Consider the following 26,788-nt stretch of genomic DNA (forward strand, 5'->3'; position numbering starts at 1 on the left):
TGGGCCGCGGCAAAGCGGCCCGCGAGGGCGGGCGCGCGGCGAGGGCGGCGCTCATTGGTCGGCGAAGGGCGGGCGGACCCCGTCGAGAACTGGGAGCAGGAAGGTCTCGGCCAATCGCCGTGGCCGGCGCCTGAGGACGGGCCCCGATCCCTCAGGAGGCGCCGGTGGCCCGGTGAGGGGAAGGGGCTCGGGCTCGGCCCCGGCCCGGTGCCCGCCCCGGTAGGTGGGTTAACGGCGGTGGGCGGTGGAGGGAGAGCCCGGAACGCGGGGGGCGGCCGCCGCAGCGGGGTCCCGCCTTGAGCGGGAGCGCGGGGCCGGGCGGTTGTCGGTGCCGTGGGGCGCGGAGAGCGGCTCGTCCCGCGGCCTCCGGGGCGGAAGGGGGGGAGCGGGGAGAGAAGGCCCGTGAGAGGCGGGAGGAGCGGGGAAGTGAGCGGGGAGCAGCTCCGAGGGCTGATGGCTTGGGTAACGGCCGAGGGAGGCCGTTGTGGAACTTGAGCGTCCCGGGGAGTTTTGTTCAGTGTCGTGCGTCCCTCAGATGTTCTCGGCAGTGAGAGTTCGTGGCCCAAAGCTGTGTGGAAGCGTCGCGGAAACTTTTGGCTAAAGGGTGGTTCTGCTTTGAGGTGAAGGAAAGCCTTCTGAGTCCTTGTTTGTTGCTGGTTTAAAGTTACCCGGAGTTAAAAGTTGAGAATAAACTTTACACACCTGGAATCGATTAGCCTGGTGTTAACTCTTAAAACGGTGCCGGTCCAAACAAATGGTAGTACTTTGGTGGTCTTTTTGGTTTTTTAATGTTGTGTAAGTTGCGTTGAAAGGTGACTCATTGTCGCTCGTGTTCTTCCGTTAAAGGTTTAGTTTAACGGATTCTCGGATGACTCCTTTAAGGCGGTGAGATAAACGCTGAAGTGAGTCCTTTAGCTCCAAACTTGCAGCCTTCCCCTCCCAACAGTCGGTTTGATTCTGGTTTGTGTATCTCCATCTGCTGGTGGGAAATGAGTCCCTGAGATGCTCTCGGCTTCCTGTTAGGCAGCTGTAAACTCTGTGGAGATATAAGCATCATTTTAGTCTCTTGATACCATAGAGGGGCTGGCTTTTCCTTTGTGAAAAGGAAAGCATACCTTTCCTGCAAGAATTCAAGTAACAAAAGTGCGGAGTGTTTGCTGCTTTCAGTAGTATATTTAGCTGAACAGCACTAATTGTGTAACTCTCCAATTAAATGCCCCTGTTATCAAGAAAACAATATTAAATGGTATATGGGAAATTATTTTTCACTTGTGAAGTTGCTTGTTGTATATTTTTACTTTTTATTTATATGTATTTTCATTTTTTATTTATTTTTGCAAAAACAGGTGCAGCCATGCAAGAAAGCATACGTTTTGCTTCATCAGGAGATGACGTTAAAATATGGGATTCCTCATCTCTAACTGTGGTGGAGCAGTTCAACCCACATACGCCCCCGCATCCAGTCAGCTCGCTATGTTGGGCCAGCAATAGTATCCTTTACAGTTTCAGCCATAGTTTTGTGGGCGTTCTGCAAAATTTCAGTGAATTTTTTTTATTAAAGTGTCTGTAAATCACAGGCCTGATACAATTTTGAAGTCTTGTATAAAAAGATTTGTATGTATTGTGAAGAAAATGTTGTGGTTCTCTGTGTTGAAGTGATTTACAAAATGAACTCATGCTGGTAAAAGCTTCTGAAGAAGCTTTTCTTCCTTTAGGAGGCTAACACTTTTTTAATGATTATGATATGCTTGAATTGCCTACCAACTGTAAAGCTTACTCATTTGTTTCTTCGATAGTTGATTACAATATTCATTTTCAAGGCAGTGCTTAATTTACTGACAAGGTTGAACAAAACAATTGCTCATGTAGTAAAGTTCTATACATAGTGTAGAGCGGAAAACTGTAATGAAAGATTTGATTGTTTGTTTTCCTTGATTGGCTTCTCATTGATTCTGATAGTCTTTGATAGTGTACGCTTACCCCTTTCTCTGTAGGCCCTGGTTTTCTTTACGCTGTTTGTAGCATTTACACAGGAAGCACATGTGTAGGAAATCCTCCATAGGATGGTGGTGATTTATGCGTGAAAATGGATCTGGCCTGTTTAGACCTTTCACCTCTGTCTTGGAAGCCTATTACAGACTAGTGATATGACGTGCCAGGTGTTAGGTAAATATAAGAGAAATTTCATGAAGACAATGGACTGTCAGGTGAACACCTTGACTGTCATGGGAACAGGCAGTGATGTCTGATCTTGATGTAAAAGAAGGACAAGATGCTGGCACCTAACAATTAGGTCCTGCAAGTTCTGAATCTCTGTCCTCTAAGTCTGCAAATAAGTGGATGTATGAGAGAAAAGTTAAAATAATTAGAGCACAAATGAATGTTTTAGCTATGGAGCTTGCAAAGAAATTGAAGCATAGATATAGTATTTTTATACATATATACACTTATATGTGTTGTTTAGTAAACTTTAGCAATAGACAGTCTGTCTTGTAATGCTTTCTTTTGCCTAGTCTCCTCTCCATCCCCCAAAACTGCAACAATGAACTATCTTACTCCTATATGCTTTTGAATGTTTGTTAGGGGTAGAGCATTGGGTTTGGTACTGCATAATTCTATAAGCTAAAATGGTGCCTTAAAATAATGAAAGAAATGGCAAGCACTAATCTGCCTACCACTTCTTTAGTGTTAAGTCCAGCCAATTAATCTGTATTCCTAAATAAACAAATATAAAATCACAATGAGCATTGTCCTGAAGATATACAGGACATGGATCTAAATGATTACTTGATTCGTTTGTTGGGGGTGCAGAGGCAGTTTCCCTGCTCTGTACTTCTGTATTGAAGGCTTTTCTTACTACTTTGAGGGAGCTGGTGTCATAAAAGTTTCTTTTTGGGGGTTTTGTTTTTCTTCCCCCAGTACAGAGGGAGACAAATTAGCAAACATTCATTGTATTTGAGAAACTATATAGTGAAATAGTTTAACATTTGTCACCAACAGGTTCTTTAAATCCATAGCCTGCTAACAGCAACAGACATTACTTTGAACTTTAGTGATAAATGGGGCTCTTACATGGGAGTGGTGGGGAAACAAAATTGTAGAGCAGATAAGCTGCCTTAGTGGTGAAGAGCTCTTAAATAATATCTGCCAGATATTTCTTCTCTTCTCTCTGAAAGAAATTGCTTTTCCTTGTATTGGGAAGTAAGGGCTGTAGTTAATGCAAGAGCTTTTTAATGAAAGCTTGGAAAATAGCCTTATGTTTCTATTTCTAGGTCCCTTCAAGGTACAGTACTTTAGACTGTTTAGCCAATCTGTCTTCTGTTCGGTAGGGGAAACTTACTGTTGCTTTTATTAATCACCAGTATAATACAATTATGGTCCATAACTTGTGACTAAGATAGATACCTGGCCACTGCTTCTGCTGCTGGTGATAAAATAGTTGTTTCAAGCTGTAAAAGCAAACCTGTTCCGCTCTTTGAAATAGCTGAAGGAGTAAGTATGAGTAATACTGGTCCCTGTTTTTACCCCCCCCCCCCCCCTTACTGTTTGTATTACATCTGTTCTGCATATTGGGGTCAATTTAATTTTACTGTTGTCAGAATTATGACATGTATGTAAAAACATTTTTTTGCGCATAAATACATATAAAGAGTGAGGGGAATAGTGGTTTTGAAATAGTTCTACCAGTAAGAGAATACAAATGCAGTTGTACTAGCCTCTGATGCTGGTAGCTTTCTGCTAGGGGAATTTGCTGGTTGAGCCACAGTGTGATAGCCCAAGGCAGGCAGTGGTTTGAACTTGATCTAATGTGTAGGCGATGGAACAGAGCTCAAGTCTGAACTTCGTTTCCCACCTTGAATTGTCAGTATTATGCATGCATGTGCATTGTACATTGAAAAACTTAAGAGTCTATCAAAAGGTTGTTCTTGGAGTGCACACGCAGTAGCTTCTGGAAATATGTGAAATAGCACTTCTGTTATGGTCAGGGTTTTTTTCCTGTGAAGTGGAAGCGTGGCACTATAAACTCTTCAGAAAGCTGGACTTAGTTTTAGAAGAGTCTCTTGTCGTGGTTGTTTGAATGATTTGTTAGTGTTCTAAACCATTCTAATTATTCTCCTTGGATAGCTATTGTAATGCTAATTTGAACTGGAAATTTTCAGAAAAGGTGTTCAAACCTGGCTTTTAGGTTGCTGAAGCAAATGCTTTCGAAGCTGAAGTGCTTGTCCTGGAGATTTCACTAAATCTGATCTGTAACTAATGCAATCATTTCCAATTTTTCCATGTCAATAATTAGATGGACTTGTTTTTTCTTAGTTCAAATCTCAGGAACTTAAAAGTGAATTTTCAACATGATAGAACTGAATAATAATTTGTCCTCTATGTAGATCTATCATTAAGATTGACATTTTTTTCAAAAGCTGGTACTTCGGTGATTATTTTAAAAATAATCACTTTACCGAATTATGAGGTTTGCTGCTATAATATTCTTTGTAATGTTTAGGGAATGTGAAGTACATGACTTAGACAACTTCTTGATTTTCTTTTAAGGAGTTTTTTTCTAAACTTAGTATTTTCTTTTTAAAACTCAGTACCTGAATAGAAGTCTATGATTGCACTTTAGGGAGCTATAATTTAAAGGGAAAATGCGTATTGAAGGAAAAGGTGCTAAAAAAATTTGGAATGGGAAAATGTGAGCATTTGAGAGTTTATTAATTAATGTATTTAGATCTTAAAGTCTATTAAACATATGTCCAAACTAGTCTGGATTTTAAATGCCTTTTGACTGTAGTGTAGCAATGGTTCCGTTGGTTATTGGGACTATTTGTGTTAATGAAGTTGAAAACACACATCAGTATGCTTTTAAGTAGATTTGAATAAATCCCTGCATTATCTTTAACATACCTTTTTTTCCCTTCTCCATCAGGCAAAACAGACATGTGTGAGCTTGAATTCTAGTTCTTCATATATTGCGAGTGGAGGCCTTGATAACACAGTTAATATCTGGGATCTGAAATCCAGAAGGGTTTACCGTAGCCTTAAGGTAAGTTTGGCTGAGGAAGAGCTGTGGCTTTCATGAGTTACAGGTTTTGCTGCCAACTGTAAAAAAAAAACACAAAAAAACCCAAAAAAAACCAAACCACCAAACAAAACAAACTTTCTCTAAGTCATGTATCTGTAGGATCAAGTTCACAGATAGGAGCTAGCACACATATGTGTCTTGTTCAAGTTTGTGTTCTTTATGTGCTGTAAATAGCAAATTTAATTTAACAATCATACTTAACTTGATGTCTACGGAGTACAATTCTATAATAAAGTAGGTTTAAATTTTCAGAGTAGATTTCTTATTTTGTGAATTTGTATTGATACGCTCTGATGGGGATTTTTTCTAGGGGCAGCATTTCGGATAATTGCTGTTTCTGACACGTCAAACAAGACACTTTTGTATTTGTAGAATACTGTAGTAGAACTAATGTTATGCAAAACTGAGACATGGTTGTTGTCTTCTAACTGATCCAGTATGAATTCTCTAAAACCTTGTTGTGATGCACAAAACTTAGGATGGTCTAGTATATTTCCACGATGCCTTCAGTAGATGATTTGCCCTTATTTAGGATCACTGTTAAAGAGGCTATAAAACTTCAGCTTTGATTTATTCTTTTTTTCTTGGACTTTTAAAGTTACACTTTGAAACAAAACTACTAAGTAGCTAATACAATACTTTAAATATCTTTTTCTCCTTTTTTGGGCTAGGAGTACTTGCGTGTCTTTCCCTGTATATTCAGTAAACACAATATCATCATTGCAAATGACTATACTAAAAAGCTATTTGGTAATTATAGGTGTTAATACTGAAAGTGACAGAAGGGCAGTAGTACATCAGATTCACAGAAAGTCTATTCAAATATCACTGGTTTCTGGAAGATTTTACTTTTAAAATAATGTAAATGACACCTGTGGTAGATGCCTCTATGGTTCTCTCGTTAAAATATTGTATGTAATTACAGCATCGTCTTTACTAATTTATTAAAACAATCTTCTGAAAAGAATCACACAGTGGTTAAAATATAATGGCTGATCTTCAGTGTGTTCTGCTGCTGTTTTCTGGCATATTCCATAATAACTCTTAAATAATCTTTTTAAATGTTACAGCTGGTCAGAAAAAATCCCATCAAACTGAAATTTTCTGCAAAAGCACGGATTAGGAAGGAATATGGTTATCTTGAATGTCTTTAACCTTTCCCTCTAACCTCTTTCCCCAACAGGATCATAAAGATGAAGTCACATGTATTACGTATAATTGGAATGACTGCTACCTTGCTTCTGGATCTTTGAGTGGTGAAATTATCCTACACAGTGTTACCACCAATTTATCAAGTACTCCCTTTGGTTATGGCAGCCGTCAGGTAGGCTATCTGTATTAAGTTCCTTTCAGGTATGAAGCTTTAGTTCACAGTGTTTAGAAATTGAAAGTGCATATCAAGAGCTTTTAAGTTTGTTAATCTGTTTTCTTTTAATTTTTAAGAGTGCAGTTACAGAAAGGAAAAAACTAGACCATTGTGTGTATTCTAGTCTTAAACAATAGGTAACATTGACATACAAATTTCTCAAGTACCTTTACTTATGTACAGGTTACAGCAAATTTTACTTTGTAGACTCTGGTTCCTCAAGAACAAACTTCTACACATCTTAAAACTGAACAAAAACCAGTTGGCTTTACAAACCAGAGCAGGATTTCAATGCATGACTCAATATACATTTTTGCAAAGAACAAACACCATGTAGCCTGTGTTCTGACTTACCCAAAGTAATCAAATGTTCACCTGAACAGAGCCATCTGTATGGTAGGGGTGTATATAAGCCTGCATTTGGAAATAATAAATTTATTTAATCTGGAGATAAAAATTGCACAGCTGCTCAAACTGAAAAGCAATGAGATTTTATATTACCTATCTAGGTGTTTAGGCAAGATTTTGGATAACTAGTTTGAAGGAAAATTGCGCAAAAGACAAACACAAACCATACGTGCTACTTAAGGGCCTTGGTAGGGTTTTTCCACTGGAATTCCTTCTTGTAGACTCAAAAGATACTGGAGAATTAGTGGGTATCACTAGGGGAATTCCCTTGATATAAGGGCATCTGCAGTAGTAAATGAGCTGTTTTGTTCCATTGGAAGTTCCAGTGTGCATTCTTAGTGTGAATGTTGACTTAGGCACAGCCAAGTGTTTGCGTTCTAGGCCTTCTTTTATTTTTTACTGAGTCATTTTTACAGTGATAAGAGCTGCCTAGGGGATGCAGAACCATTGCTTTGGTCCTAAACCTGACCTTTAATATTGCAGGGAATACTGAAGTTGTGACTTACTCATTTTCTGTTACTGCAGCAGCTTTTTCAGTCCTAGATTGCAGATAGAGTACCAAGTTAAATTTTTCTCCTGTCTAGCATGAACAATATAACTTGATGAAGAATCTCTTACAACTTTATAGCATCACGGGAATTGTGGTATACTTTCTGTTGAAAAATCTCTGTTAAATTCAAACTGTCTCTGCTCTTGGGTGCTGCAGTGTCTTTGATCCATCACCATAGTCTCATACTTATATTGAAGCAAAATTGTACTTCATACCTGGTTTGATCTTAAAAATCCATCTATATAGTCGGTTCATTTTTCTGATTTGATTGTTATGATCTTATGAAAAATGTGGATGTGAGGCAGGAGGTACAGGGATATCCATGGCTGGATTACACAGCTGAGGTGAACATCCAGGGTGGGGGCTATGTTGCTAGTTAACTGGAAGATGAAAAAATTCTGATGAGGATGATTTGCATCAACCTGTTTGATATGTTCAAGTCTTTCCACCAAAAGTGATTAGGAATAAGTGATGCAGTGAATAGCTATTTTGGCAGATGAAATCAAGAGGCCTACTGCAAAGCTGATTGACCTTTAAGATGGATAAGGATATTTGAAGTGTTAAATCAAAGTAATTGCAAGCACAGAGCTACTGTTCACTTTCTAAAGGGCCTGTAACATTTTCTAAAGGGGGGCAGTTATTTGATTGCAGCCTTAATTTAAAATGGAATCGAGTTGTAATTGTGTACTGGGATGACTACTTGGATGTCCCAGTTTATCAGCTTATCTTATAGCCTAAAAATTATCTTTGCTCTTATGTGCAAAAGTAGCTTTATTTTTGGTTTTGAGTTTTAACTGGTACTTGTAGAGAATTGCAGGATTAATTGTGCAGTCAAGCAAATATGTGAAGACTTGTGTAATTCTGTTTAAATTTAAAAAGCCTTGACTCGATTTATAGTTTAGGGGCCCGGTTTTTGAAGACTAAGCTTGAATAGATACACAGTGTATTGTCCTGCTTGATCCTGGCACTGGCTGTCTGGCTTAGTAAGGGTCACCACTCCCTAGTAACTTTTTTTACAACTGGGGAATGTGAGGTCAAACTGACCTTATAAAATTTAGCTTGTCTCTGTTTGAGCATGGTGGAATGTAGTTTCCTTGCCAGTTAATTTCTGATATTGTATAGACTCTACAAGTAGTAGAATAGCCCAAGGTTGTAGTGTTTTCTGTGACTATAAACAATTTTCTTTTCATATGAGTTTTGGCCTATATTCTATTAATTGATTTTGTTTTAGAAACACCTTTGTGCTTTATTAGAGTTGAGTTCTTGCACAGAGCTGTTTGCAGATCCCATAATTTGTCTTTGCTGTTGGTATTCATTTAGACTACCAGATTCTTATCTGCTTGCTGTTGTGAAGATGAATTAAGGTTTGTTTCGCAACATAATGTTTGTTCAAGTCTTCACTGCCTGGTGCTGTTCTCCTAGCAACAGGATTTAGTTTAGTTGTTTGAACAGCTGGCTAATTTGTAGAGAAGTGTGATGAGTTCTGGTCACTCCATATAGTGAAATAGCTTTAAAAGCTGAAGACTATCAACTGTGTTTACATCCGCCTTCTCACTTATAAGGCTCACCAAGGTATAAAGGAGATTAAGAAACTGTACTATCTTTAAATAAGGTAATCAATGATGCTAGACTACTTTTGGTTTAGTTTTGGGCTTTTCTCTTGCTTTCCATTGGTGAAAGGCCTTAAGTGTAGCTAGTCCTTCTCAGCAACAGACCAACCATTTTCTGAAGTGCACTGTTCCTTATTCAGCTGTCTTATTGTGAAGCTTAAAGATAAAATGTATTCTTATTTTCTGCAGAAAATCTACTCCAATCACTGCGAAGGCAAAAAGATGTATATGGCTTTTTGTGCTACATTGACTGGTAAAGTGTTCCAAAGAGGACTTAATTTTCTCTTTGTGGGTTCAGCACTGTGCGCTAAATGTGTTTTCTGGTAGTTCTCTGTGTGCAGAATTTCCAGAGATCGTCAGGAGTTGTAGTTCTGACGCAAGTTTTACTACATCTTAATATTTGCCTCTTTTTTTTTGGTTCAATTTTGACAGATTAGTTCCAAAACATGACTCCTTCCAAATAATTGCATCATTCCTAACAATCTTGAAATGACTTTAGTATTAATGACTAAAATAATTAGAAAACGAATGACCCCTATTAATGACTAAAATAATTAGAAAACGAATGACCCCTTCCCACTTCTGTTCAGACATTTATTTATGCATATTTGAGTTTCACCTAGTGAACAGCTATGCTGACTTAAAATAAAGCAAGTATCTTAAATATTGCCCTAGATCCAATTCAGGTAAGATACTTAAGGTTGCCTAGTCAGATTTTTCCTGGTGAAACATGTCCTACACCTTTGCCGTTTGATTTTGTGGATGAAATTGTAATCTGTAAACATTCTCGGGCTTCTTTTCAGAAAACTACCAATGTTTAACTTGTCCCACATCCTTGGCTAATTTTTTTCTTGTAACTAGTAAACCTTGCAGTTATACCGTGTGGGTTATGTGCCCATTTTAGGCTTGGGATTCCTATTGCTGGCAGTACAAAGGCCAAGGAACTGTATTGGGGCTGTTTTCAGCTGGGTTGGAGGCCTTAGTGTTCAAAATCCGAGTAACAGAACTTTTGTTTCTAAACTGTAACTTAAGAAAAGGGGCAGGAAATGACAAATGAAGTTCAGCTTCTTCAGGGGAAAAACCTGACTAGGAGTGTACCAATGTTCTGTGTGACTTCATCATGCCAAGCAAAAATTGACTTTTTTTTTTTTAAAGACTATTTCGTGAAGACTGATTACGTGTTAGTTTCTTGTCACTAAGATAGACAAAAACATTAGAAAATATAAGAAATAAGATAAAGAAACATGTATTGAAATTAAAAATAGATTATAGAATCTGATCTAGAATATTATGCATGACAGTTCAAAAATGTTTACAGGATTGACAGGTACAGAGGGGTTAGAAGTAGGTAAGAAGTCTGGTAAAGAGAAAAGAAAGGAACTGAAGAAAATAGAAAACCTCTTAAATAACAACATAAAGGGATACACAGTTAAACAATAATGTTCAGTGACATAAACATAACAAAAAAATTTTCTCTGAACACACAGTTGATCATGATTTTTGATTTTTAGCATTGTCTTTGGCAGTAAATCTAATCAGAGGGAGAAGGCTGGAAAAGTAACTTGAGAATTGCAACAAAAGGCATATTATAAAGGGGATAAGTTTTGGTTGTAACTGTTTGGAAGAGGCTTATTCCTAGCATTAGATTATCCTGGATCCGTCTCCTGTGGTGGGTGAGGAGGGGTCCCTTTTACCTTTTTCAGAGCTTCAGTATCGAACACTTTCATTCATATGGTGTAGGACTAAATAGCTCCAACATCTGATAAAGTGTAATAGTTCATCTCTTCCTGTACAGGGAGTCCCATTCCCTTGCAGCACTGGGTCACAAAAAAGATATTTTTCTGTGTATACTTGTCAGATTTCGTAGTGGTCGTATGTGTATTTTAACTTCGCTCCAGTGAATGCTGGATAGTGTGCTGGTTTTTTGTTTTGCTATAAAGTTCGTGTAGAGTTAAGTCAACATTTTAAACATAAAGACAATGCTACTTGACGAAGCCTAATCTCATTCGAAAATACAGTTTCTAATTTGCTCTTTGATTATGGACGGGGTGGGAAACAAGGAAAATGTAGCCAAGACTTATTGCAAGTGATCTAGTTTGACCACCTGCATCTTAATCCTTGATGCTTTCCCATATGAGGCTTGGTTGTCTGCTCTTTCTAACTATGCGAAGCTTAAGGCTATATTTTTTCACCTAGATGTTTCTCAGGTAAAGTATTTTCTGTAGAAAACTTCAAATTTAAGTGACTCACTCTGGGAGGAGAAATGTTTTGGTTTTGTCTTGTCAAGCAGCCTTTCAGAAATGAGGTTCTTTCGTGCCTCCAGCTGTCTGGGCAAGAATTTGAAACTTGGACATGTAGCATACTGTCAGGGACGCCAATATCATGCATTTGGCTGTCTCATAACAGTGTACACAGATTTAGGCGCTTCCATTCCTTGAGTCTGATCTAACAATTGCATTATTGCAAGTGAAGTTTCTTGCTAACCTAATTCAGTGAAAGTGAGGAGTGAATAGGATTTTCTCCACACCTCACACCTCCTTCATCAGCAACCTGAAATTAAACTGTGAAGCTGCTCTGAGGAAGCACCATGACTTCAATGAGAAGTGGGGAACAGATGTAATATGGGGAAGGTATATATATGAAAAAACAATTGAGAACTAGCCTTGGGCCTGTGAGGCTGGAAGGAAAAATGAGAAAAGAAAATGGGAGACTTGGCAGGATAGCAAAGGATGTTTGAGGAGAGCTAGGAGAGAGTAATTGTGGTGGGCAGGAGAACAGAGGAGGGAGAAAAGGGACCATGAGCAGATGCCAGGGCAGTAAGGATGGTATCTGGAGGTGAAGAAGTGAGATAAGTGAGGAGCAGGCATGTTTCCTGTGTAGCTCATGTATGTAATTGAAGCTGTTATTCCTGATTGTCTCAATATTTCTTTTTTCAATGTAAATAAACTGAAAAATGCTGATAAAAATGTCTCCATTGTCTCCAGTTAGAGGACCATATTAATTGTAAACAGTCATCTTCTGTCCTGTTTGAATATGCAGTTGAGCGTGCTGCTTCTTTGTGGAGCAATTAGGCTTCCAGTGAGACATGCAATACAAGTGCTAGAAATTACGTTGGAGGCATATGAACCAACAAATATCTCCATTGAAATGAAGTGAAAGAGAGAAATAGGATAAAAATCCAGTACAGTGCATTGTGTTGTGGATTACACTAGAATAACATAATAGCTTTTTGAGAGCATTTTCAGACAAATAAAATGTGATGGCTCTCATCTGTCTGGACTTGAGTAAAGCACTTGATTCAGTGCCTTCTGAGAAAATATTAGAGAAGATGGAGGTTTAGAAAGGATTTGAGGATGTGTAAGAAATAGGCTGTAGGAAAGAAGACAGTAGGTAATATTGAAAGAACAGTATTTGTTTGGGTTATCAGTAGTTAATCTTGTTTAATATATGTTTATGATATGAGAAGTAGAGCTATGATGAGACACAGTTGGAAGGTATTGCCTGTAAGAGAAGACTGTGACTATCTAAAAATCATTGAAATAATAGATCTGAGAACAACAATGATAGTATAGAAATCAAGGTACCAGGCTTAGGTCACAAGTGAGGCTTTTTGTATTGGACTAGGATTTGAAAATTCCCAAGGGAAAGAATGACTTGGGCTTCTTGATCATAAAATGGCAATGAGCAACCAAAACAGGCTGGATCACAAAAAAGAAAATGCAGTCTAGGATGGGTCAGGATAAGTAGAAAATGGATGATGAAGTGTTACTGCCTTTGTAAGGCAGTAGCAAAATTGTTTTATGATGATACAAGATTCTGGTTGTCCATATTCAGGAAAGATTCAAGCTGGGAGAGTTACAAAGAAACTGTGATGGTACTGAAAAACCAGTCTTAGGAAACTGAGTCTTGCTTATTGTTTATAGCAAAATAAGCCTGAAAGAAGGTGAGGTGGCTGTTTATTAAAAAAGGTAAAAGCGGCACTAGGGAGTTAGGAAACATTTTAAGTGTAAGGGTGTTGTTGTCATGGAGGTGAATTAGTGCAAATGGGTCATCAACAAAATTAATCTGGAAATTGAGTATTGTGATTTAGCATTAGAGCAGATAGGTTCTGAAACATCCTCTGAAGCAAGATGATGGAAACAAAATACCTACCTGCTTCTGAAAGGCAAATTAAGTTCCTGTATTACGTGGTTCTGCAATAGCAAGGCTGCCTGTGATAAACCAGGCATATTACCCTCTTCTGTGGTCCTAACTCTCAGGGTGAAGTGTGTTCTTCTCCAGGACGGACATACTTTCGTAACTCTGGAGTCTGTGTGTCTTATCAAATTGCCTTATATCCAACTACTTAAAATCAGTGGAGGGGAATTAAGTGTAACATTCTTGGCAGGAGACCAATGAGTGAAATAATGTAGCTTTCACTCCTTTGATTTTTAGGTGTGGCGTGTTTGGTTTTTTTTTTTGTAGTGGGTATGATGGCATGATACTTGCTGACAAACCAAGAAACTTTTCTAGAAGACACAAAAAGTCTGCCCCCGACAGCAAAAATGGCATTGTAATGTGAAATGACCTTTTTTTTTAAACTTTTTATTTTTTAGAGTGGCTAGCCTGTGTAAACTACTTTAACTTAATGTAACATCTGTATTCCTGATGTGGTGTGTGTGTTTATAAAATAAATTAATATGGTGTTTAATAGTGGTACTACAGTTCAGTTTTTTATGTCTGTTTTACAGCCTATTCGACACTTGAGATATTCAACCTTTAAGAAATCCTTGCTGGGCAGTGTTTCTGATAGTGGAAATGTAACTCTATGGGATGTAAATAGCCAGAATCCATATCACAATTTTGAAAATACTCATAAAGCACCAGCTTCAGAAATCTGCTTTTCTCCAGTCAATAAGCTGCTGCTTGTAACTGTAGGTTTGGATAAAAGAATTATTCTCTATGACACTTCAAGTAAAAAGTGAGTATTTTAAAGACTTTGATTTTATAGGATCCTTATTTGGTTTTTATAAACTGAAAAAGCATGCCTAACTATGACATGAAATATTTAATTCAGACCACATTCAGAATGGTTGAAGTGGTGGCATATCACTAATGGAGAACCTGTGCCAAGGTCCATTTTGCTTTTTTATTTAACAAACAAACCAACCCAGATGAACAATCAAAAAAACCCAAGGTGCGTGGGAACTAATTGAGGTGCTACGTATGAGCGACCTCTCCCAAGTGCTTGTGTGAGGGCTTTTTCTTGTTGATACAGAGCAATTGGCTTCTGTAAGGAGCAGTGCAGCCTGTGAGGACCTGCACCCACCTGAGCTTAGCTTGTCTGCTTTTCTAGTTCAAGGTATAAGACACAACTGTGGTGCAGAGTTGCTGAGATAGTGAGCCTTAAATATGGGAGAGCATTGGCTGAAAAAGCAGAAAGTATGGGGTGTAGGTGATGTGACTGTGTAGTAAGAGGGTAGGATGGCAAGTGGTTTCATGGGAATTTGGTTCTCATGTGAGCTGTGCGTTCACTTTAGCTGAGTAGAAGCAGGAGTCTGGCTCTAGTTTGGAGGGGTGGAGCAGAAGGGTGCAAACTAGGACCTGAAGTCCTTCCTAGATCTGTGGGAAAGTTAGAGTTGATAGGCTTGGGAAACTACAGGATGTATGTAGTATGATTGCTGCTGGAAATGATGATACTAGTAAATAATTTAGGTGCCAGAACTGCTGTTATGAGGCAATTTGATCCTGTCCTGGTGAAATCTTTTTGACCATATGCAGTCTTTAAGCATAAACACTTAGTATACTGGAACAGGCTCCCCAGGGAAGTGGTCATGGCTCCAAGCCTGTCAGATTTCAAGGAGCACCTGGGTGATGCTTTCAGTCACATAGTTTAGTTTTTAGGTAGTCCTGCAAGGAGCAGGGAGTTGAACTTGATGATCCTCATGGGTTCCTTCCAACTTGAGATATTCTGTGATTATATAAGCCTAATCCACTGGTTACTTGGACTGGAGAAGTGGAACTACTGACCTGTAGCTGAATTATGAAAGCTTTTATATTTGTTTTTTAGATAACTCTGTTTTGAAAAGTCTAACTTTTGAACCCTAAAAGCTTCTTTATCCTCACCTTTCTCCTGTTTGAAGGTTACTGACAACAATAGTGGCTGACTTTCCTCTGACAACAGTAGACTTCATGCCTGATGGTACTACTTTGGCTATAGGATGTTCCCGGGGAAAAATCTGCCAGTATGACTTAAGACAACTGACATCACCAGTGAAAACAGTTATTGCTCACAAAGGCTGTGTGAAATGCATACGTCTTCAGTTCAGTAGCACTTTTTCCAAGGTAAAAAAATAATTCCTTTTCATTACTCAATATGCAGATTAATGAAGGCAAAGCATTAAGTTCTAAAAAAATTATAGATGCCAACAAAAATGGTTCATACCAACATAGAAATTGTAAACTGCTCAGTCTTAAGTGCCATTTTAGGGCGTTTTATTGTGGAATTCCCCCGTGCCCAGCCTCAGTATAGAAATGAGTGAAACTTCAGTCTTAAGTTTCCTGGTGTGAATATGCTGCCATTGCAGATCAGTTTGTGGCACCTTAGATTCATTTGTGGGCAGTAGCAGAAAGGTCTGTAATGGCCCATCCACTTAAGGGGAAGATACAGAGCTGCCTGTCTTGAGGTGTTTTGCATGGTCTTATATATGGCCTTTTGCAGGCACATAAAAATGTTGGAGAAGTTCATTAAATAATAAAGGCTTAAGAGGTTCTTCCAAGACTTAATTAGGCTCTACTGTATCCAGAAATCCCATGTGTCCATTCAGTGGAGAAGGAGAGAACCTGTGAAGTGGATTCTTCACCACTCTGGGACTTTCCTCCTCTTCTAGCACACTTGCTGTTAGTGGTTGACTATTGCTTTACAATTTGGAGCCCCTGATAATGTAATCTTTTATTTTTTCCTATGCCTAAGCCTAGGATCAAAATTGGTTTGTGCCAAGTCACTCCATTGGTACCTTAAGTTCTGTTGCTATTCTTTTGCAGGTCCACACAGTATTCATATAATAATACAGATGTTTCCCACGTTCTTTGAAATTACATTACGATACTTTTTTTAATATTTGTAAAGGCATATCTCGTAGGCAACCTTTGCAACTTGAACTGTATTTTTTTTCCTAGTATTTTGAAACAGAAATAATATCGGCTTATATTTTTACTTTTAGCTGAAGGAATAATAACTTAATTTGTTCTTTTTTTTTTTTTCTTCAGTCTAACCTTACGGGTTCTTCAAATAAACCTGCTTCCAAAAGAGTAGAAGTCAAAGCTGGTAGTAATCTTGGAGGAATTCAAAATCCTGGTATCAAAAACATTGCCTCTCAAGCATCAGCAACAGTTTCATCTCATCTGACATTGCCAAATGAGAATAAGGGAGGAGATGTTCTTCAGGAGAAAACAGGTATTGTCTTCTTCCTCCTCTTACAATCATATTTGGCATAACATAAAAGATGGAAGGAATATTTTGTATCTTGCCCATTACAGTATAAAAATTTCACTGAGGGAAGGGAATTTCTTTGGAAGAACTGCATGTTTGTGTGTGCACATCTGCACCTTCTTTTCCCTCCCCTACTGCATTAGACATGAGACTGTGAGAAGTGAATTGGGTCCTACTACAAGCTTTAGACACATGAAATCTAAAACTCTGGACTTGAAGTGAAAGTATGTATTTAAAGGAGAAAACTCTATGATGATATTGTGGGGCTGTCTCTTGCTTTCTGACTTCCTGTAGATTGTCCTTATGTACATAATGTATTTTCTGACACAATGTCTGTAAGGAGTGCAGAGCTAATGGTTTGTAATTCTATTAATAAACAGAAGTAACAGACCTCACCTAAAAAACCCCCAACCAAACAAAACACAGGAAAAAAAACCCTAGTCCAAAAACCCAAGCAAGAACTGAACTGTATTTTTGTGTGAGGCATGATTCCAATATCACATGGTAGGAAAGATGTTAAATATAGTTGCAAGTATGATTAGTTGTATAACTGTACTTGCTATTTACGCTTCTGAAATTAACAAGTTCTTTATAAGACTTCTGAGCATTATTCTAAAATTCTGCCACTATATGAAATGTACTTTTAAAATTTTATTTAATTCAGGGGTTCTGAAAATATGGTCAAATCAGTAACACTCTTAGTTTGATTCTTGAAAAAGAATCCTGAAGCCTTTTTAATGCAAGAGCACTTTTCCCCTCCTTTTTTAAATAAAGAGAAATACATTTAGCAACAGTAATTAGGCAATAAGCCACTGCAGTTCATAGAGATGTGTATTAATGACCTCCCCTGGGTATGCAGTGAAGTACAAGGTGAAGTAGAATGCTTCCTATGTATGCAAGAAGTGTTGCTAATCAACATTACTGAATGGTGTGGAAAATTTTATTTCAATTAAAATATGATTTATTATCTTTATTTGAAGATGTAAGGGGTAACGGCTATTAAACAGGACCATGCATAATAAATAAATGTTTTAAGAAAATAAAGGCTTACCAAGTAAACCAAATATTTTTCATTAAACTGAGTGTTCACTTTAGAAGTAAAGACCTCTGTATACTTCAGAAGGTACGGTCTTTAAACTTAAAAATGGGAATGGATGAGAGGCCACAAGCTACATTTGTTCTGAGGAAGCTCTTCTAGACCGTGATTATGGGGTTTAACTTCAGAGAAATAAGGGGCATTCAGTAAAGTGATCTGATAGCATATTTAAAACAAAAAAAATCTGTTCATACAGCTTATAAGTGGTCTGGGGCTTTTTGTCACAGGTATTTTAAAGTACAAAAGAATAAATGGAGTCAGGGTGTGATGAGAAGTTTGGATGTACTTTGAGCTGGCTCCCCATAAACTTCTATTTAACAGTCATCCTCTGGTTTAGGTACTTATTACATCTAGGTTATAGGGAATGGGTAAAAATATACAAAAGACATTTTGCTCTATTTTATATTATGCTTTTTCTGTGTAGATCCTCTGTAGATTCTGGCACAGGTTGATACTGCACTTTTAGTTTGCCTCAGTACGCCAAGTATTTACTTAACTAGCAAGTGCCATCTTATGTATACGTCACAACTGATGTATCTGAAGGTGTGGAAAATGTGATATATTAATACATTTAAAAGTGAAATCTTAAACATGACTCAAGTTCCAGTTTATGTAAATACTTGGACATGATTAATTGTAGTCATCCACACAGTCACATTTGGATCACTTGAACAAATAATCCCACACAGAGAAGTAGGGACAGGTTTTATGAACAGTGGTTTAAATTTTCGTCATCTGAATGTGGATACTTTCTTAGCAGAAGTTGCATTCACTAGTTTTCATTTCAGCTGATATATCATAAATTTGCTGCATCCATTATGTAGATTTTTCTGAAAATGAGTGCATTCTCCAGTTTGACAACTCTCCTTTTTAAAAAGAGGAAAGGGATCCAAGTGTATCTTATTTTTGTTAGTAAGTATCTTAGCTTTTAGTTATATTCACCTGCATTGACAGCCCCAATGAGGAAGCTGAAGTTGACCCTCTGACTGGAATCCATAGAAGGTTCTAAAGTGCTTGCTGGACTTACCAGGCATCATACTGGCTGTGAGATTGTTTAGGTATAATGTATGTTATTTTGGGAAAATGTCAATTACTAACTGAATGTTACTGTCCTTTTAAGGCTTTCCCCATAGTGGCAGCTTGGATGTGATTCCATCTAAAGAAACAGATCATGGGAAAAGTGCTGATTTAAATAATTTTGATGGTTTGGGTCGAAGTAGTTTAGGAGATGTGTTTTCTCCAGTCAGAGATGGTAAGTTGCCAATACTGAAATTTGTAAAGCATCATTTATCTGCATGTAGCATGATATTTTGACATTTGTGTGTTACCAACCGCTGTACCTACTTGGTACTTTAATTTGTCTTTGATTATGAACTTGATGTAATGATATGAATATTGATGTAGGTTTCATTAAATAAACACTTAGTTTGTCTGTGTTCTGGTATTTTGTAGATATTATTGCAAGTAAAGTGAATGAAGATCCTCAAGGAAAAGGAGATGGTAAACATACTTTCAGTACACTTTTCTTCGTCAGTGGTAGGCCTTTGGAGGCCTATGCTAGTTCTTACATGCTAATTTTGTCGTACTATTGAAAATAAACAATGAAAGCAGACATTGAAAGAAATGAAGTTTTTTGGAAATTGTCTAACACATTGAGGTGGTAAGACACAACATGGTAACAGGAAAACGAGTATCGTCCTAAAGTGATTTTGTTTTTCCTTTATGCAATTTATAGTGATGTATAGAGGCTTTATGTTTTATTACTTTAAGGACAGTGACAGGGTAAGTTGGATTTAAGGATATAGTTTTTGTGGGGTGCATTTTTGGGTGATTTTTTTTGTTGTTGTGTTGTTTATTTGTTTTGTGTGGGTGTACAGGTGTTTTCAGTATGGGTTTGATCTGATGTGTGTGCTTGTTTTTTGTCCTGCATGTTTCACCTTTCCCTTTTTGTTTTAGGTCTGGATTTTCAGCCCTACCTTTTGGGTTTGGATTTTCTCCCACAGCTCCCCACTGCCTTTCCAGTAAAAAGAAGCCCAGTGGGCAGTAGCGCACAACCAGTATGGTCTAGCCCGTTACATGCACTTGTGGGATCTCCAATTAAGGAAGAGGAAGAACATTCAGAGACTGACACTAAGAAAATAAATCTTGGAAAACAAGAATCTAAAGAAGTCTTAAAGCAGGTATACTATACTAATTCTTGTTATGAGTGGTTGTCTTAAAATCTTGACAGAATACTACTACTTGAAGGAAAAATCCTTAATAGCATCCCAGCTAATCTTATTTTGCAGCTCTGTTCACACTATTGACACAAGTCTGTAAAATGTTGTTCAGTTTAAGCGCATTGGCCTTCAGCAATGCAAGATAAATGTTATGTTTCTCTTAAGTAAGCTCAGGTTACAAAAGTTCACAGGAACAAAACCGGGCTAGCCTGAGGAATATTTTTATTTTTCTAGTAAATCAAGAATGAAAATTAGTCGGTTGCACCAGTATGATTGTTTGTTGCTTATTAGGTCAATTCAACCCTCTTCTTTCCCTATCCTTCATCTCTCTCTCTCTTCTTCCTTCTTGAGATACCTTTGATAGGCTTCTGCTGAGAACGTATCTCCTGTTGTATTGCTTTTGAGAAGTCTGACTTTGCTAGGAATGATGTTTGTAACTTCACCGCAAAATGTTTGATATGAAAACTAAGAGGCCCATTCCTTTTGCACTCCTTTCTGTGTCTGCACACTTAGGCAATTTTGAATATTTTAGCAATCAGTTTTTAAGATGTCTTGCTAGGAAATGAAAAGCATATGTTTGTGAGTAGATTCCGAAAACCAAAAGTGTTTGAAAGTGCGTTCCTGAAAACTTAGTCTTCAAGTGCAATTAGATAATTGTAATAAGTAGAGTTCACCTTCCTTTTCTTAAAATTATTATTTTTATTGTCAGCTTTCAAAATCAAGCTCATCGAGTGCAGAATCTGTAACTTTAAGTCCTCCACCACCATCCACTGCTGTAAAGGCTCTTGATACAAATGAGAGACTAGTGAAGAATATTCAGGCTCATCCTGCATATGATCTACCAGTAAATGGTACTACCTCAACAAGTAAGTTGATGATTTTGGCTCAGTTTTAGGCGTGGTTGGTTGTGAACTGATGTGAAACCTGATAAAATGGCCTTAGCGTTAAAACAGAACATCCAGTCTTGATTCTTCTGTAAATCCAGTTAGCCCTCCTAAAACATCTCTAATTGCCTCTGAAAAGATTCATTCTAAATCTAATTATTTTTTTTACTAGATGATATTTGAGATAAAATACTGACAAGCCTCAAGACAAATAAAAAACCCCTCTTGTACTCCAGTACACTGATTTTGTAAAAAAAATTATTTATTTTATTTTTAATTGTAAAGGTCCAAAGGTAACATCACCTGTCACTACTGGAGTTGCCAGTTCGTTGTCAGAAAAAATAGTAGAAACCATTGGGAGTAGCAGACCAAGTGCACCTCTGACATCAATCCAAATAAACTTCATTCAGAATATGATACAAGAAACAATGGATGACTTCAGGTACTGGTATTCATGCAGAACGTTTTTGTTTTCTATGACATGTTTTCTTAGTAAGAAGTTTTAGCATCTGCTTTAACAAATTTCTACTTGCGTTAGGAAATGACACCATTAATAGCCCTAATCTTGGAAATCTAGGTATGAAACTTCATTCTTAATAGCTCTGAATGACTAATTAGACTGATGTCTCTGAGGGCTGTTAATGCATGGCTTTGCTAACATGTTTTCAGAATGAGTGTTTGAATACTTCTCGGATGGTAAATTTATCTGCATAACGAGGTCCTTACTGCTTTCCTGAAGCCTTGTGCTGATTGTTTCCCTCCCCGCTCATCCCCTGTCACAGCATGAGAAATTTCTTTTAAAGTTGACATTGTGGAGAGTTTGATCTAGACAGTTGACTTGTTTTGGCTTTGATTGTTGTTAGCTTGGCATATGTAAGGTGAAATACTGTATGTATTTCTACTAGTGAAGCTTTACATTAAAATAATGTCTGTGCTATAAATGATAGTTGGTGTCAGAATACTTTGTGTTTGTGGATACCTAACTAACATTCCACTTGTCATGAAAGAAGTAAGTCAAATTAGCATGGATTTAGAGTGGAGTTTGAAGGGGATGGAGCAGTTGAGGGAGTTGTATCTATGGGATCACTTCCGAACCCATGTTTAAGATTAAGTAGGTTGATGGCAATGGTGGAGGGGGAAAAGGATTGGTGGGCAGGGAAAGTGTTGCTGGCTTGATGACAAAAACCATTGCCAAACTAGCTTAGCAGGTCTGTGTGCTATGGCTGTTCTGTATCTGCCAACAGAAAAAGACATTGAATGTTATTAAATGTCTTTAAATGAGAATACAGTATAGTAAAACTCCCCTGGGATTTTTTTGGCGATAATCGCAGATCTGATTAAAACCCGTAACTTTCACATGATTTAAAGTGCGCTCTATGGATTGCAGATGTGTTTTCTTTAAAGTTCAGGCATCCCAGTGTTGGGAGGTGTGCTTGTCAGTCTTGTACTTCTAGTATCTCAGATCTGGAGCCTCAGAGATGGTGTTTCTCTTCTGGCCCACACTTCTTGGAGTGGCTGGAAGGCTCTGCTGGCCCTTTTCCCAGTTGTAAATTGTGGATACATTCAAACTGAATGTAAAAGATGGATTGTACTGAGGTCAGTAAGAGGGAAGGGAGCCATTGCAAGCTTCTCATTGATAAAAATACCTTTCATCCTCTGGAATCTGAGGAAAGGATTTTTACCGTTCTTGCCTGAAATCATTCCTCTTCAAGTAATGGGGAAAAAACGAGGACCTGAGAAAAGGACCAGGAGGCGTATATAACTCATTTGTTTCCAAAAAGCTGCTTGTTTCTTGAACTTCCTGTCTTTGGGAGATAACCTACATCTAGGGTTTCTAAGCTGCCAGCTGGCATCTATGCTCGATATACTTGAAGATTGTTTGCATCCAATAGGAGTTCTGAAGCACAGCAACCTGTGGAAGTAGAAAGTGAGGAATATATTCCCTTTGGGTTTGCTATATGTTTTAGGAAAGGAGAATGAAATAAAACCTGTGTGTGTCTACTTAAGAAAGGCCTTATTTCTCAGGCCATTGGTACCCATAGCACAGTGCTCAGTCTCAGACAGTTGCACTGTGATGTGCTGTTCAGGAAGAGCGTGGGAGCTTGCCTGCTTTTCTGCGGGCTGTTCTTGTTCTTCCTCAGCATCTGGAACGCTTTGTATTAGTGTAGTGTTCAGAGAGCATTTCCAAGCTTGGTTCTTGTAGTGTGGAATAGTTGTCCGTGAATTGACAAATTCACGTCAATTCATGGACAGCTCTGCCACTGCATCTTATGTAGATTAACCTGGAGCATTCTGTGGGCTTGAGGATAACATGTCATTTATCACAGTTGATGTTTTGGGCCCTCTTACAAAAGAGTGCTGAAAGTGATGTACTGAAAAGCTGCATCTTCAGTTACAGATAAATATCTTTCTGTGGTACTTGTGATCAAGGGACTGAAAATCAGCTTTGAATAGTAAAAATGAGACAAGTTTACAGCTTGCAAGTGAAAAAAAATCTTGATATTGCCATTTATATTGATATTTATGTTTCTAAACAGAAAAAATCCTGTCTCTTTATACACTGAAAAAAATGGTACTTATGAAAGTCAACGTCGTAACAAAAGTATTCCAGAAAATAAGTGGTAGAGGAGTATGTTTCATGGCTTGAGGGTTTTTAGACTCATGTTTCACAATGTCATGGAGGTGAGGAATTGTCAAGTTCTGGGTGCTGAAGATTGGAGAGAATTACAGCTTCCTAAATAAAACTAAGGACTGTCCTTATGCAATTCTTCCCCCAGAGAAGCATGCCATCGAGATATTGTGAATTTGCAAGTGGAGATGATCAAGCAGTTCCATGTGCAGTTGGTATGTACAAAGAGCATGGTGGGAAATACATTCAGTTTTCATTTTTAGTAATACCAAGGCATGCCAACTTCTCTCAAAACCGAAAGTCAATTTTGCTTATTAAGAGCAAGAAAGGGAGGATTAGATGTGAAGGAGGGGGAAACTATGAATTGGAATCTGTTGAACTGTTTTATGCTTGAGAAGTAAAGGGAACATATGCATTGGGTAGATATCATGAATTCCATATTTCGGGAGTTATAAAAAGACAAAAGGGAAACAAATTCAGCTGTCCTTTGGAAAGGACCAAGAGCTGGAGTAAGGAGGAGATAGGTGGAATTCAAATAGAAAGCTTCACTTACAGGTACTGCATGCATACTGAACTGTGTTCTGTGTTCTTTAACTTCACCTGATTATGAATCTTTGTTCTTTTGATCTGCATTAAAAAGACCTTTTCTCAGTACTGAACATCTTAATGGAACCTGCATTAGTAGATTCTTATCCTGAAGAAGTGCAAAATATCCTTTGATAAAATATTCACTAATGTATTAATGATCAAAATACTGTATGTCAGCATAAAAAAAATTTCTCGGTTTTCTTGTCAAAAGTTTTTAAAACCAGCGTTATCTAGGTTATTTAATTTTCAAAAGGGATATGAAAATGGATAGGATAAAACTGGAATAATTAACTTTATAGCTACTGATTGGGACTTTCTTCTTTTCTCTAGAATGAAATGCACGCTTTACTTGAAAGATATTCTGTAAATGAAAGCTTAGTAGCTGAAATTGAGAGACTACGAGAGGAAAACAAAAGACTGAGGACTCACTTCTGAAAGATTTACACTGCTATTCTTATTAGCATGAACTCACTACAGGTGGTGTGTTGCTTAAGACAGATCATCCCTCATCACTGAAGTATTTTATGAAGACCTGCTATTATTTTGAACATGAATCTTTTCTTCTAAATGGTGTAAGATACTATATGTAATTATAAAATTTGTAACAGATAAACACTGTATAAAGAATATTTGTATACTCATGCTAACTGCCTTGAAATACATCCTTCTAACAGGAAAACTAAAAGGATAAGTACATTATCAGAGTTTTAGCAATATGTGAAGTGCCTTTTTGTAAACAAAATCAAACCAGGATGGATGCCTTTTTCTGTAAGAATTTTTTGATATGCCTACTTCTCTATCTGCTGCTTTATTTTACTGCTGTCAGAAACAATCACTGTAGCTTGCCTTTTGGATACTTTTCTTGGAGAAAAAGGGGAGAGAAAGCTCATCTTCTGCATGACGTGAAGCCTTGTTTATAAGGAGCTGGAAAGTACAGTATTCAGTTAACTTTGTTCAACTGGCAACTCTTCAATCCCGAGTAAAACTAGAGCTTGAAAATATTCCAAAATTCAGTGCCATGATCTTTCTTACTATATTTGTAAGTCTGAAATTTGCGCTTGTCTGCTGTGAACTTTGTTGCAAATGCTACTTCAACTGCACAATGAGACTTTTGTTACAACTTTAGCTATGAAACTAGAATTCTTTTTATTTACACATATTTGAATATTGTCATAACTTGTCCAATTTGAATGCAACTGTAGTCTTCAAAATGTAAGTGTACTCAGCCATTAATAATATAACATTGTGTAAATGCGCTCTTTCGGTCTTTGACTCAAGCATCTTTTGCACCCCCCCCCCCCCACCCCTTCCTTTTTATTTGTAGTGGACAACACTTAATATTGAGCAGTTGTGTTGTGGTTTTGAATCTTGTTGGTTTAGCGTTATTGTAGCCTTTCTGAGATAGCTGCATACCAAATCTAACTAGTATCTTAGTTGTATGATTAACATAGCAAACAGTAAAGAAAAATCATTGCTTCAGTATGATACTGGTATGTAAACATTTTTGAAATGAAGCTCAGTATTAGAGTCCTGACTCTGCTGAAGCTCATGGGAGGTTTGGCTTGGCCTTTATTTGTGCCAAGAGATTAAATTAAATTAAAACTTCAATTTTAAATTAATTTAAAAATTAAATTAAAATTTTAAATTAAATTAAAAATTTCTCTGAAAGACTTCTACAAGTGCTTCTTGCTATTTAAATTGTTTGGAGGCTTCTTAATTTTCCCACTAATATTTGGTTGTTTCTTTTCACGTAGAACTCAAACAAGGAAAGTCTGAGAACACGGTGAGTTAATTAGTTACAACATCTAGTGTTTAAAACCATGATGGCACTCTTCTCCTAAATGAGAAAGCCATAATATATAGTGTAACTTATTTTTATACGTTGTAAAACTAAAAAAAACCCTATCTATACCTTTTCCCTATCTTTAACTGTTTTTTCTAATAAGAGACTGTTCCTTTTTTTTCATGTTGGTTAATGGTAAATACAATCTTGTAGCAAAATGAGGGTGTTCAAGTAGTCTTTGATATTAGGGGCAGGACTTTAAATGTCTGCAGTTCTGCTGCTTTTATAAGCTTTTAAAAATATTTCTATATCGCATATAACTTCATGGTGAAAGGAAGCAAAGTAAGTTAATTTTTTTTTTTAGTAACTTAACACACAAGGTAGAGAACTTATAAAAGTTCGTAGGATGTGTAAGCTTGACACATTGACCGCACAGTTCGTGAAGACAATAGTGTTGATGGTTGCAAAAATATCTTGCCGTTCTTCTACATGCTTTGCAGTGTTAATGAAGTAACCTTGCATATTTGCATCTCTTGATTTGTTACCAAGTGCTCTTGCTAGTATACCCAGATGACAGCAGGGAATTAGACAAGTATCTTGGGTATTTGGCTCGTAGATAATTTGTTTTCTTGACTCAGAGCTGTATAATGTTTTTCTTAATTCCCAAATGGAGGTAATTATAGCAAAAGTGATTAAAATGAGGTATTTTGGCCTTTTTTTAAAGGTTTTTAGGGCTTTTTCCCATATCTCAGGATTACTGTAGCGCAAGTGGCTACACATGCTCTGTGGAGACCCAATATGCCTATCACTACAGGGGTATGTTTTTGCCTTGTACACAAAGCTGATTTGTATGTTAAAATAAAGCTTGTTTTATCCTTTTTGAGGAAAAAAATGCTGTGGTGACCTACTTATTAAAGAGAATAATATATATTGTGGTTGTTCTACCTCAGCAGGCAAGTGCCTGATTCAAAGAATATTTAGGGATCTACCTAAAATTCTTCAGTAATCTCTTTTTTTTTTCCTTTTTTTTTTTTCTCCTGCCTCTGTGGCTTCATGTCGACCATCAAATCATTTTCACAGAAATGTTCATATTACGTCATGCTT

At 37.5% G+C, this 26,788-nt stretch overlaps 1 protein-coding gene across 3 annotated transcripts; it reads left to right on the top strand.

The window, feature by feature from the left end:
* Nucleotides 1-130: 130 nt before the first annotated feature.
* On the top strand, nucleotides 131-26,553 carry NEDD1 (NEDD1 gamma-tubulin ring complex targeting factor). 3 transcript variants are annotated; one of them, XM_049792298.1, is made up of 15 exons: nucleotides 131-223; nucleotides 1,347-1,490; nucleotides 3,398-3,492; nucleotides 4,925-5,041; nucleotides 6,264-6,404; nucleotides 13,745-13,974; nucleotides 15,137-15,338; nucleotides 16,263-16,449; nucleotides 18,702-18,833; nucleotides 19,034-19,081; nucleotides 19,538-19,761; nucleotides 20,510-20,666; nucleotides 20,970-21,126; nucleotides 23,462-23,528; nucleotides 24,232-26,553. In XM_049792298.1, the coding sequence occupies exons 2-15, from the start codon at nucleotides 1,355-1,357 to the stop codon at nucleotides 24,334-24,336; spliced, it is 1,998 nt and encodes a 665-aa protein (XP_049648255.1). In that variant the 5' UTR covers nucleotides 131-223; nucleotides 1,347-1,354; the 3' UTR covers nucleotides 24,337-26,553. The 3 variants fall into 3 exon arrangements, with proteins under 3 accessions (XP_049648255.1, XP_049648254.1, XP_049648253.1); XM_049792297.1 differs by having other exon boundaries at nucleotides 131-219; XM_049792296.1 differs by lacking the exon at nucleotides 131-223 and adding an exon at nucleotides 438-620.
* The last annotated feature ends 235 nt before the right edge of the window (nucleotides 26,554-26,788 follow it).

This window comes from Accipiter gentilis, chromosome 34 (assembly GCF_929443795.1).
Source record: "Accipiter gentilis chromosome 34, bAccGen1.1, whole genome shotgun sequence".
Lineage (NCBI taxonomy): Eukaryota > Metazoa > Chordata > Aves > Accipitriformes > Accipitridae > Astur > Astur gentilis.

Bases quoted from the DNA above. Each gene is read 5' to 3' on its own strand.
- NEDD1 (XM_049792298.1), top strand. From the start codon at position 1,355: ATGCAAGAAAGCATACGTTTTGCTTCATCAGGAGATGACGTTAAAATA. The intron at 13,975-15,136 runs GTGAGTATTTTA...TCCTGTTTGAAG, and splicing joins TATGACACTTCAAGTAAAAA to GTTACTGACAACAATAGTGG. The intron at 23,529-24,231 runs GTATGTACAAAG...TCTTTTCTCTAG, and splicing joins AGCAGTTCCATGTGCAGTTG to AATGAAATGCACGCTTTACT.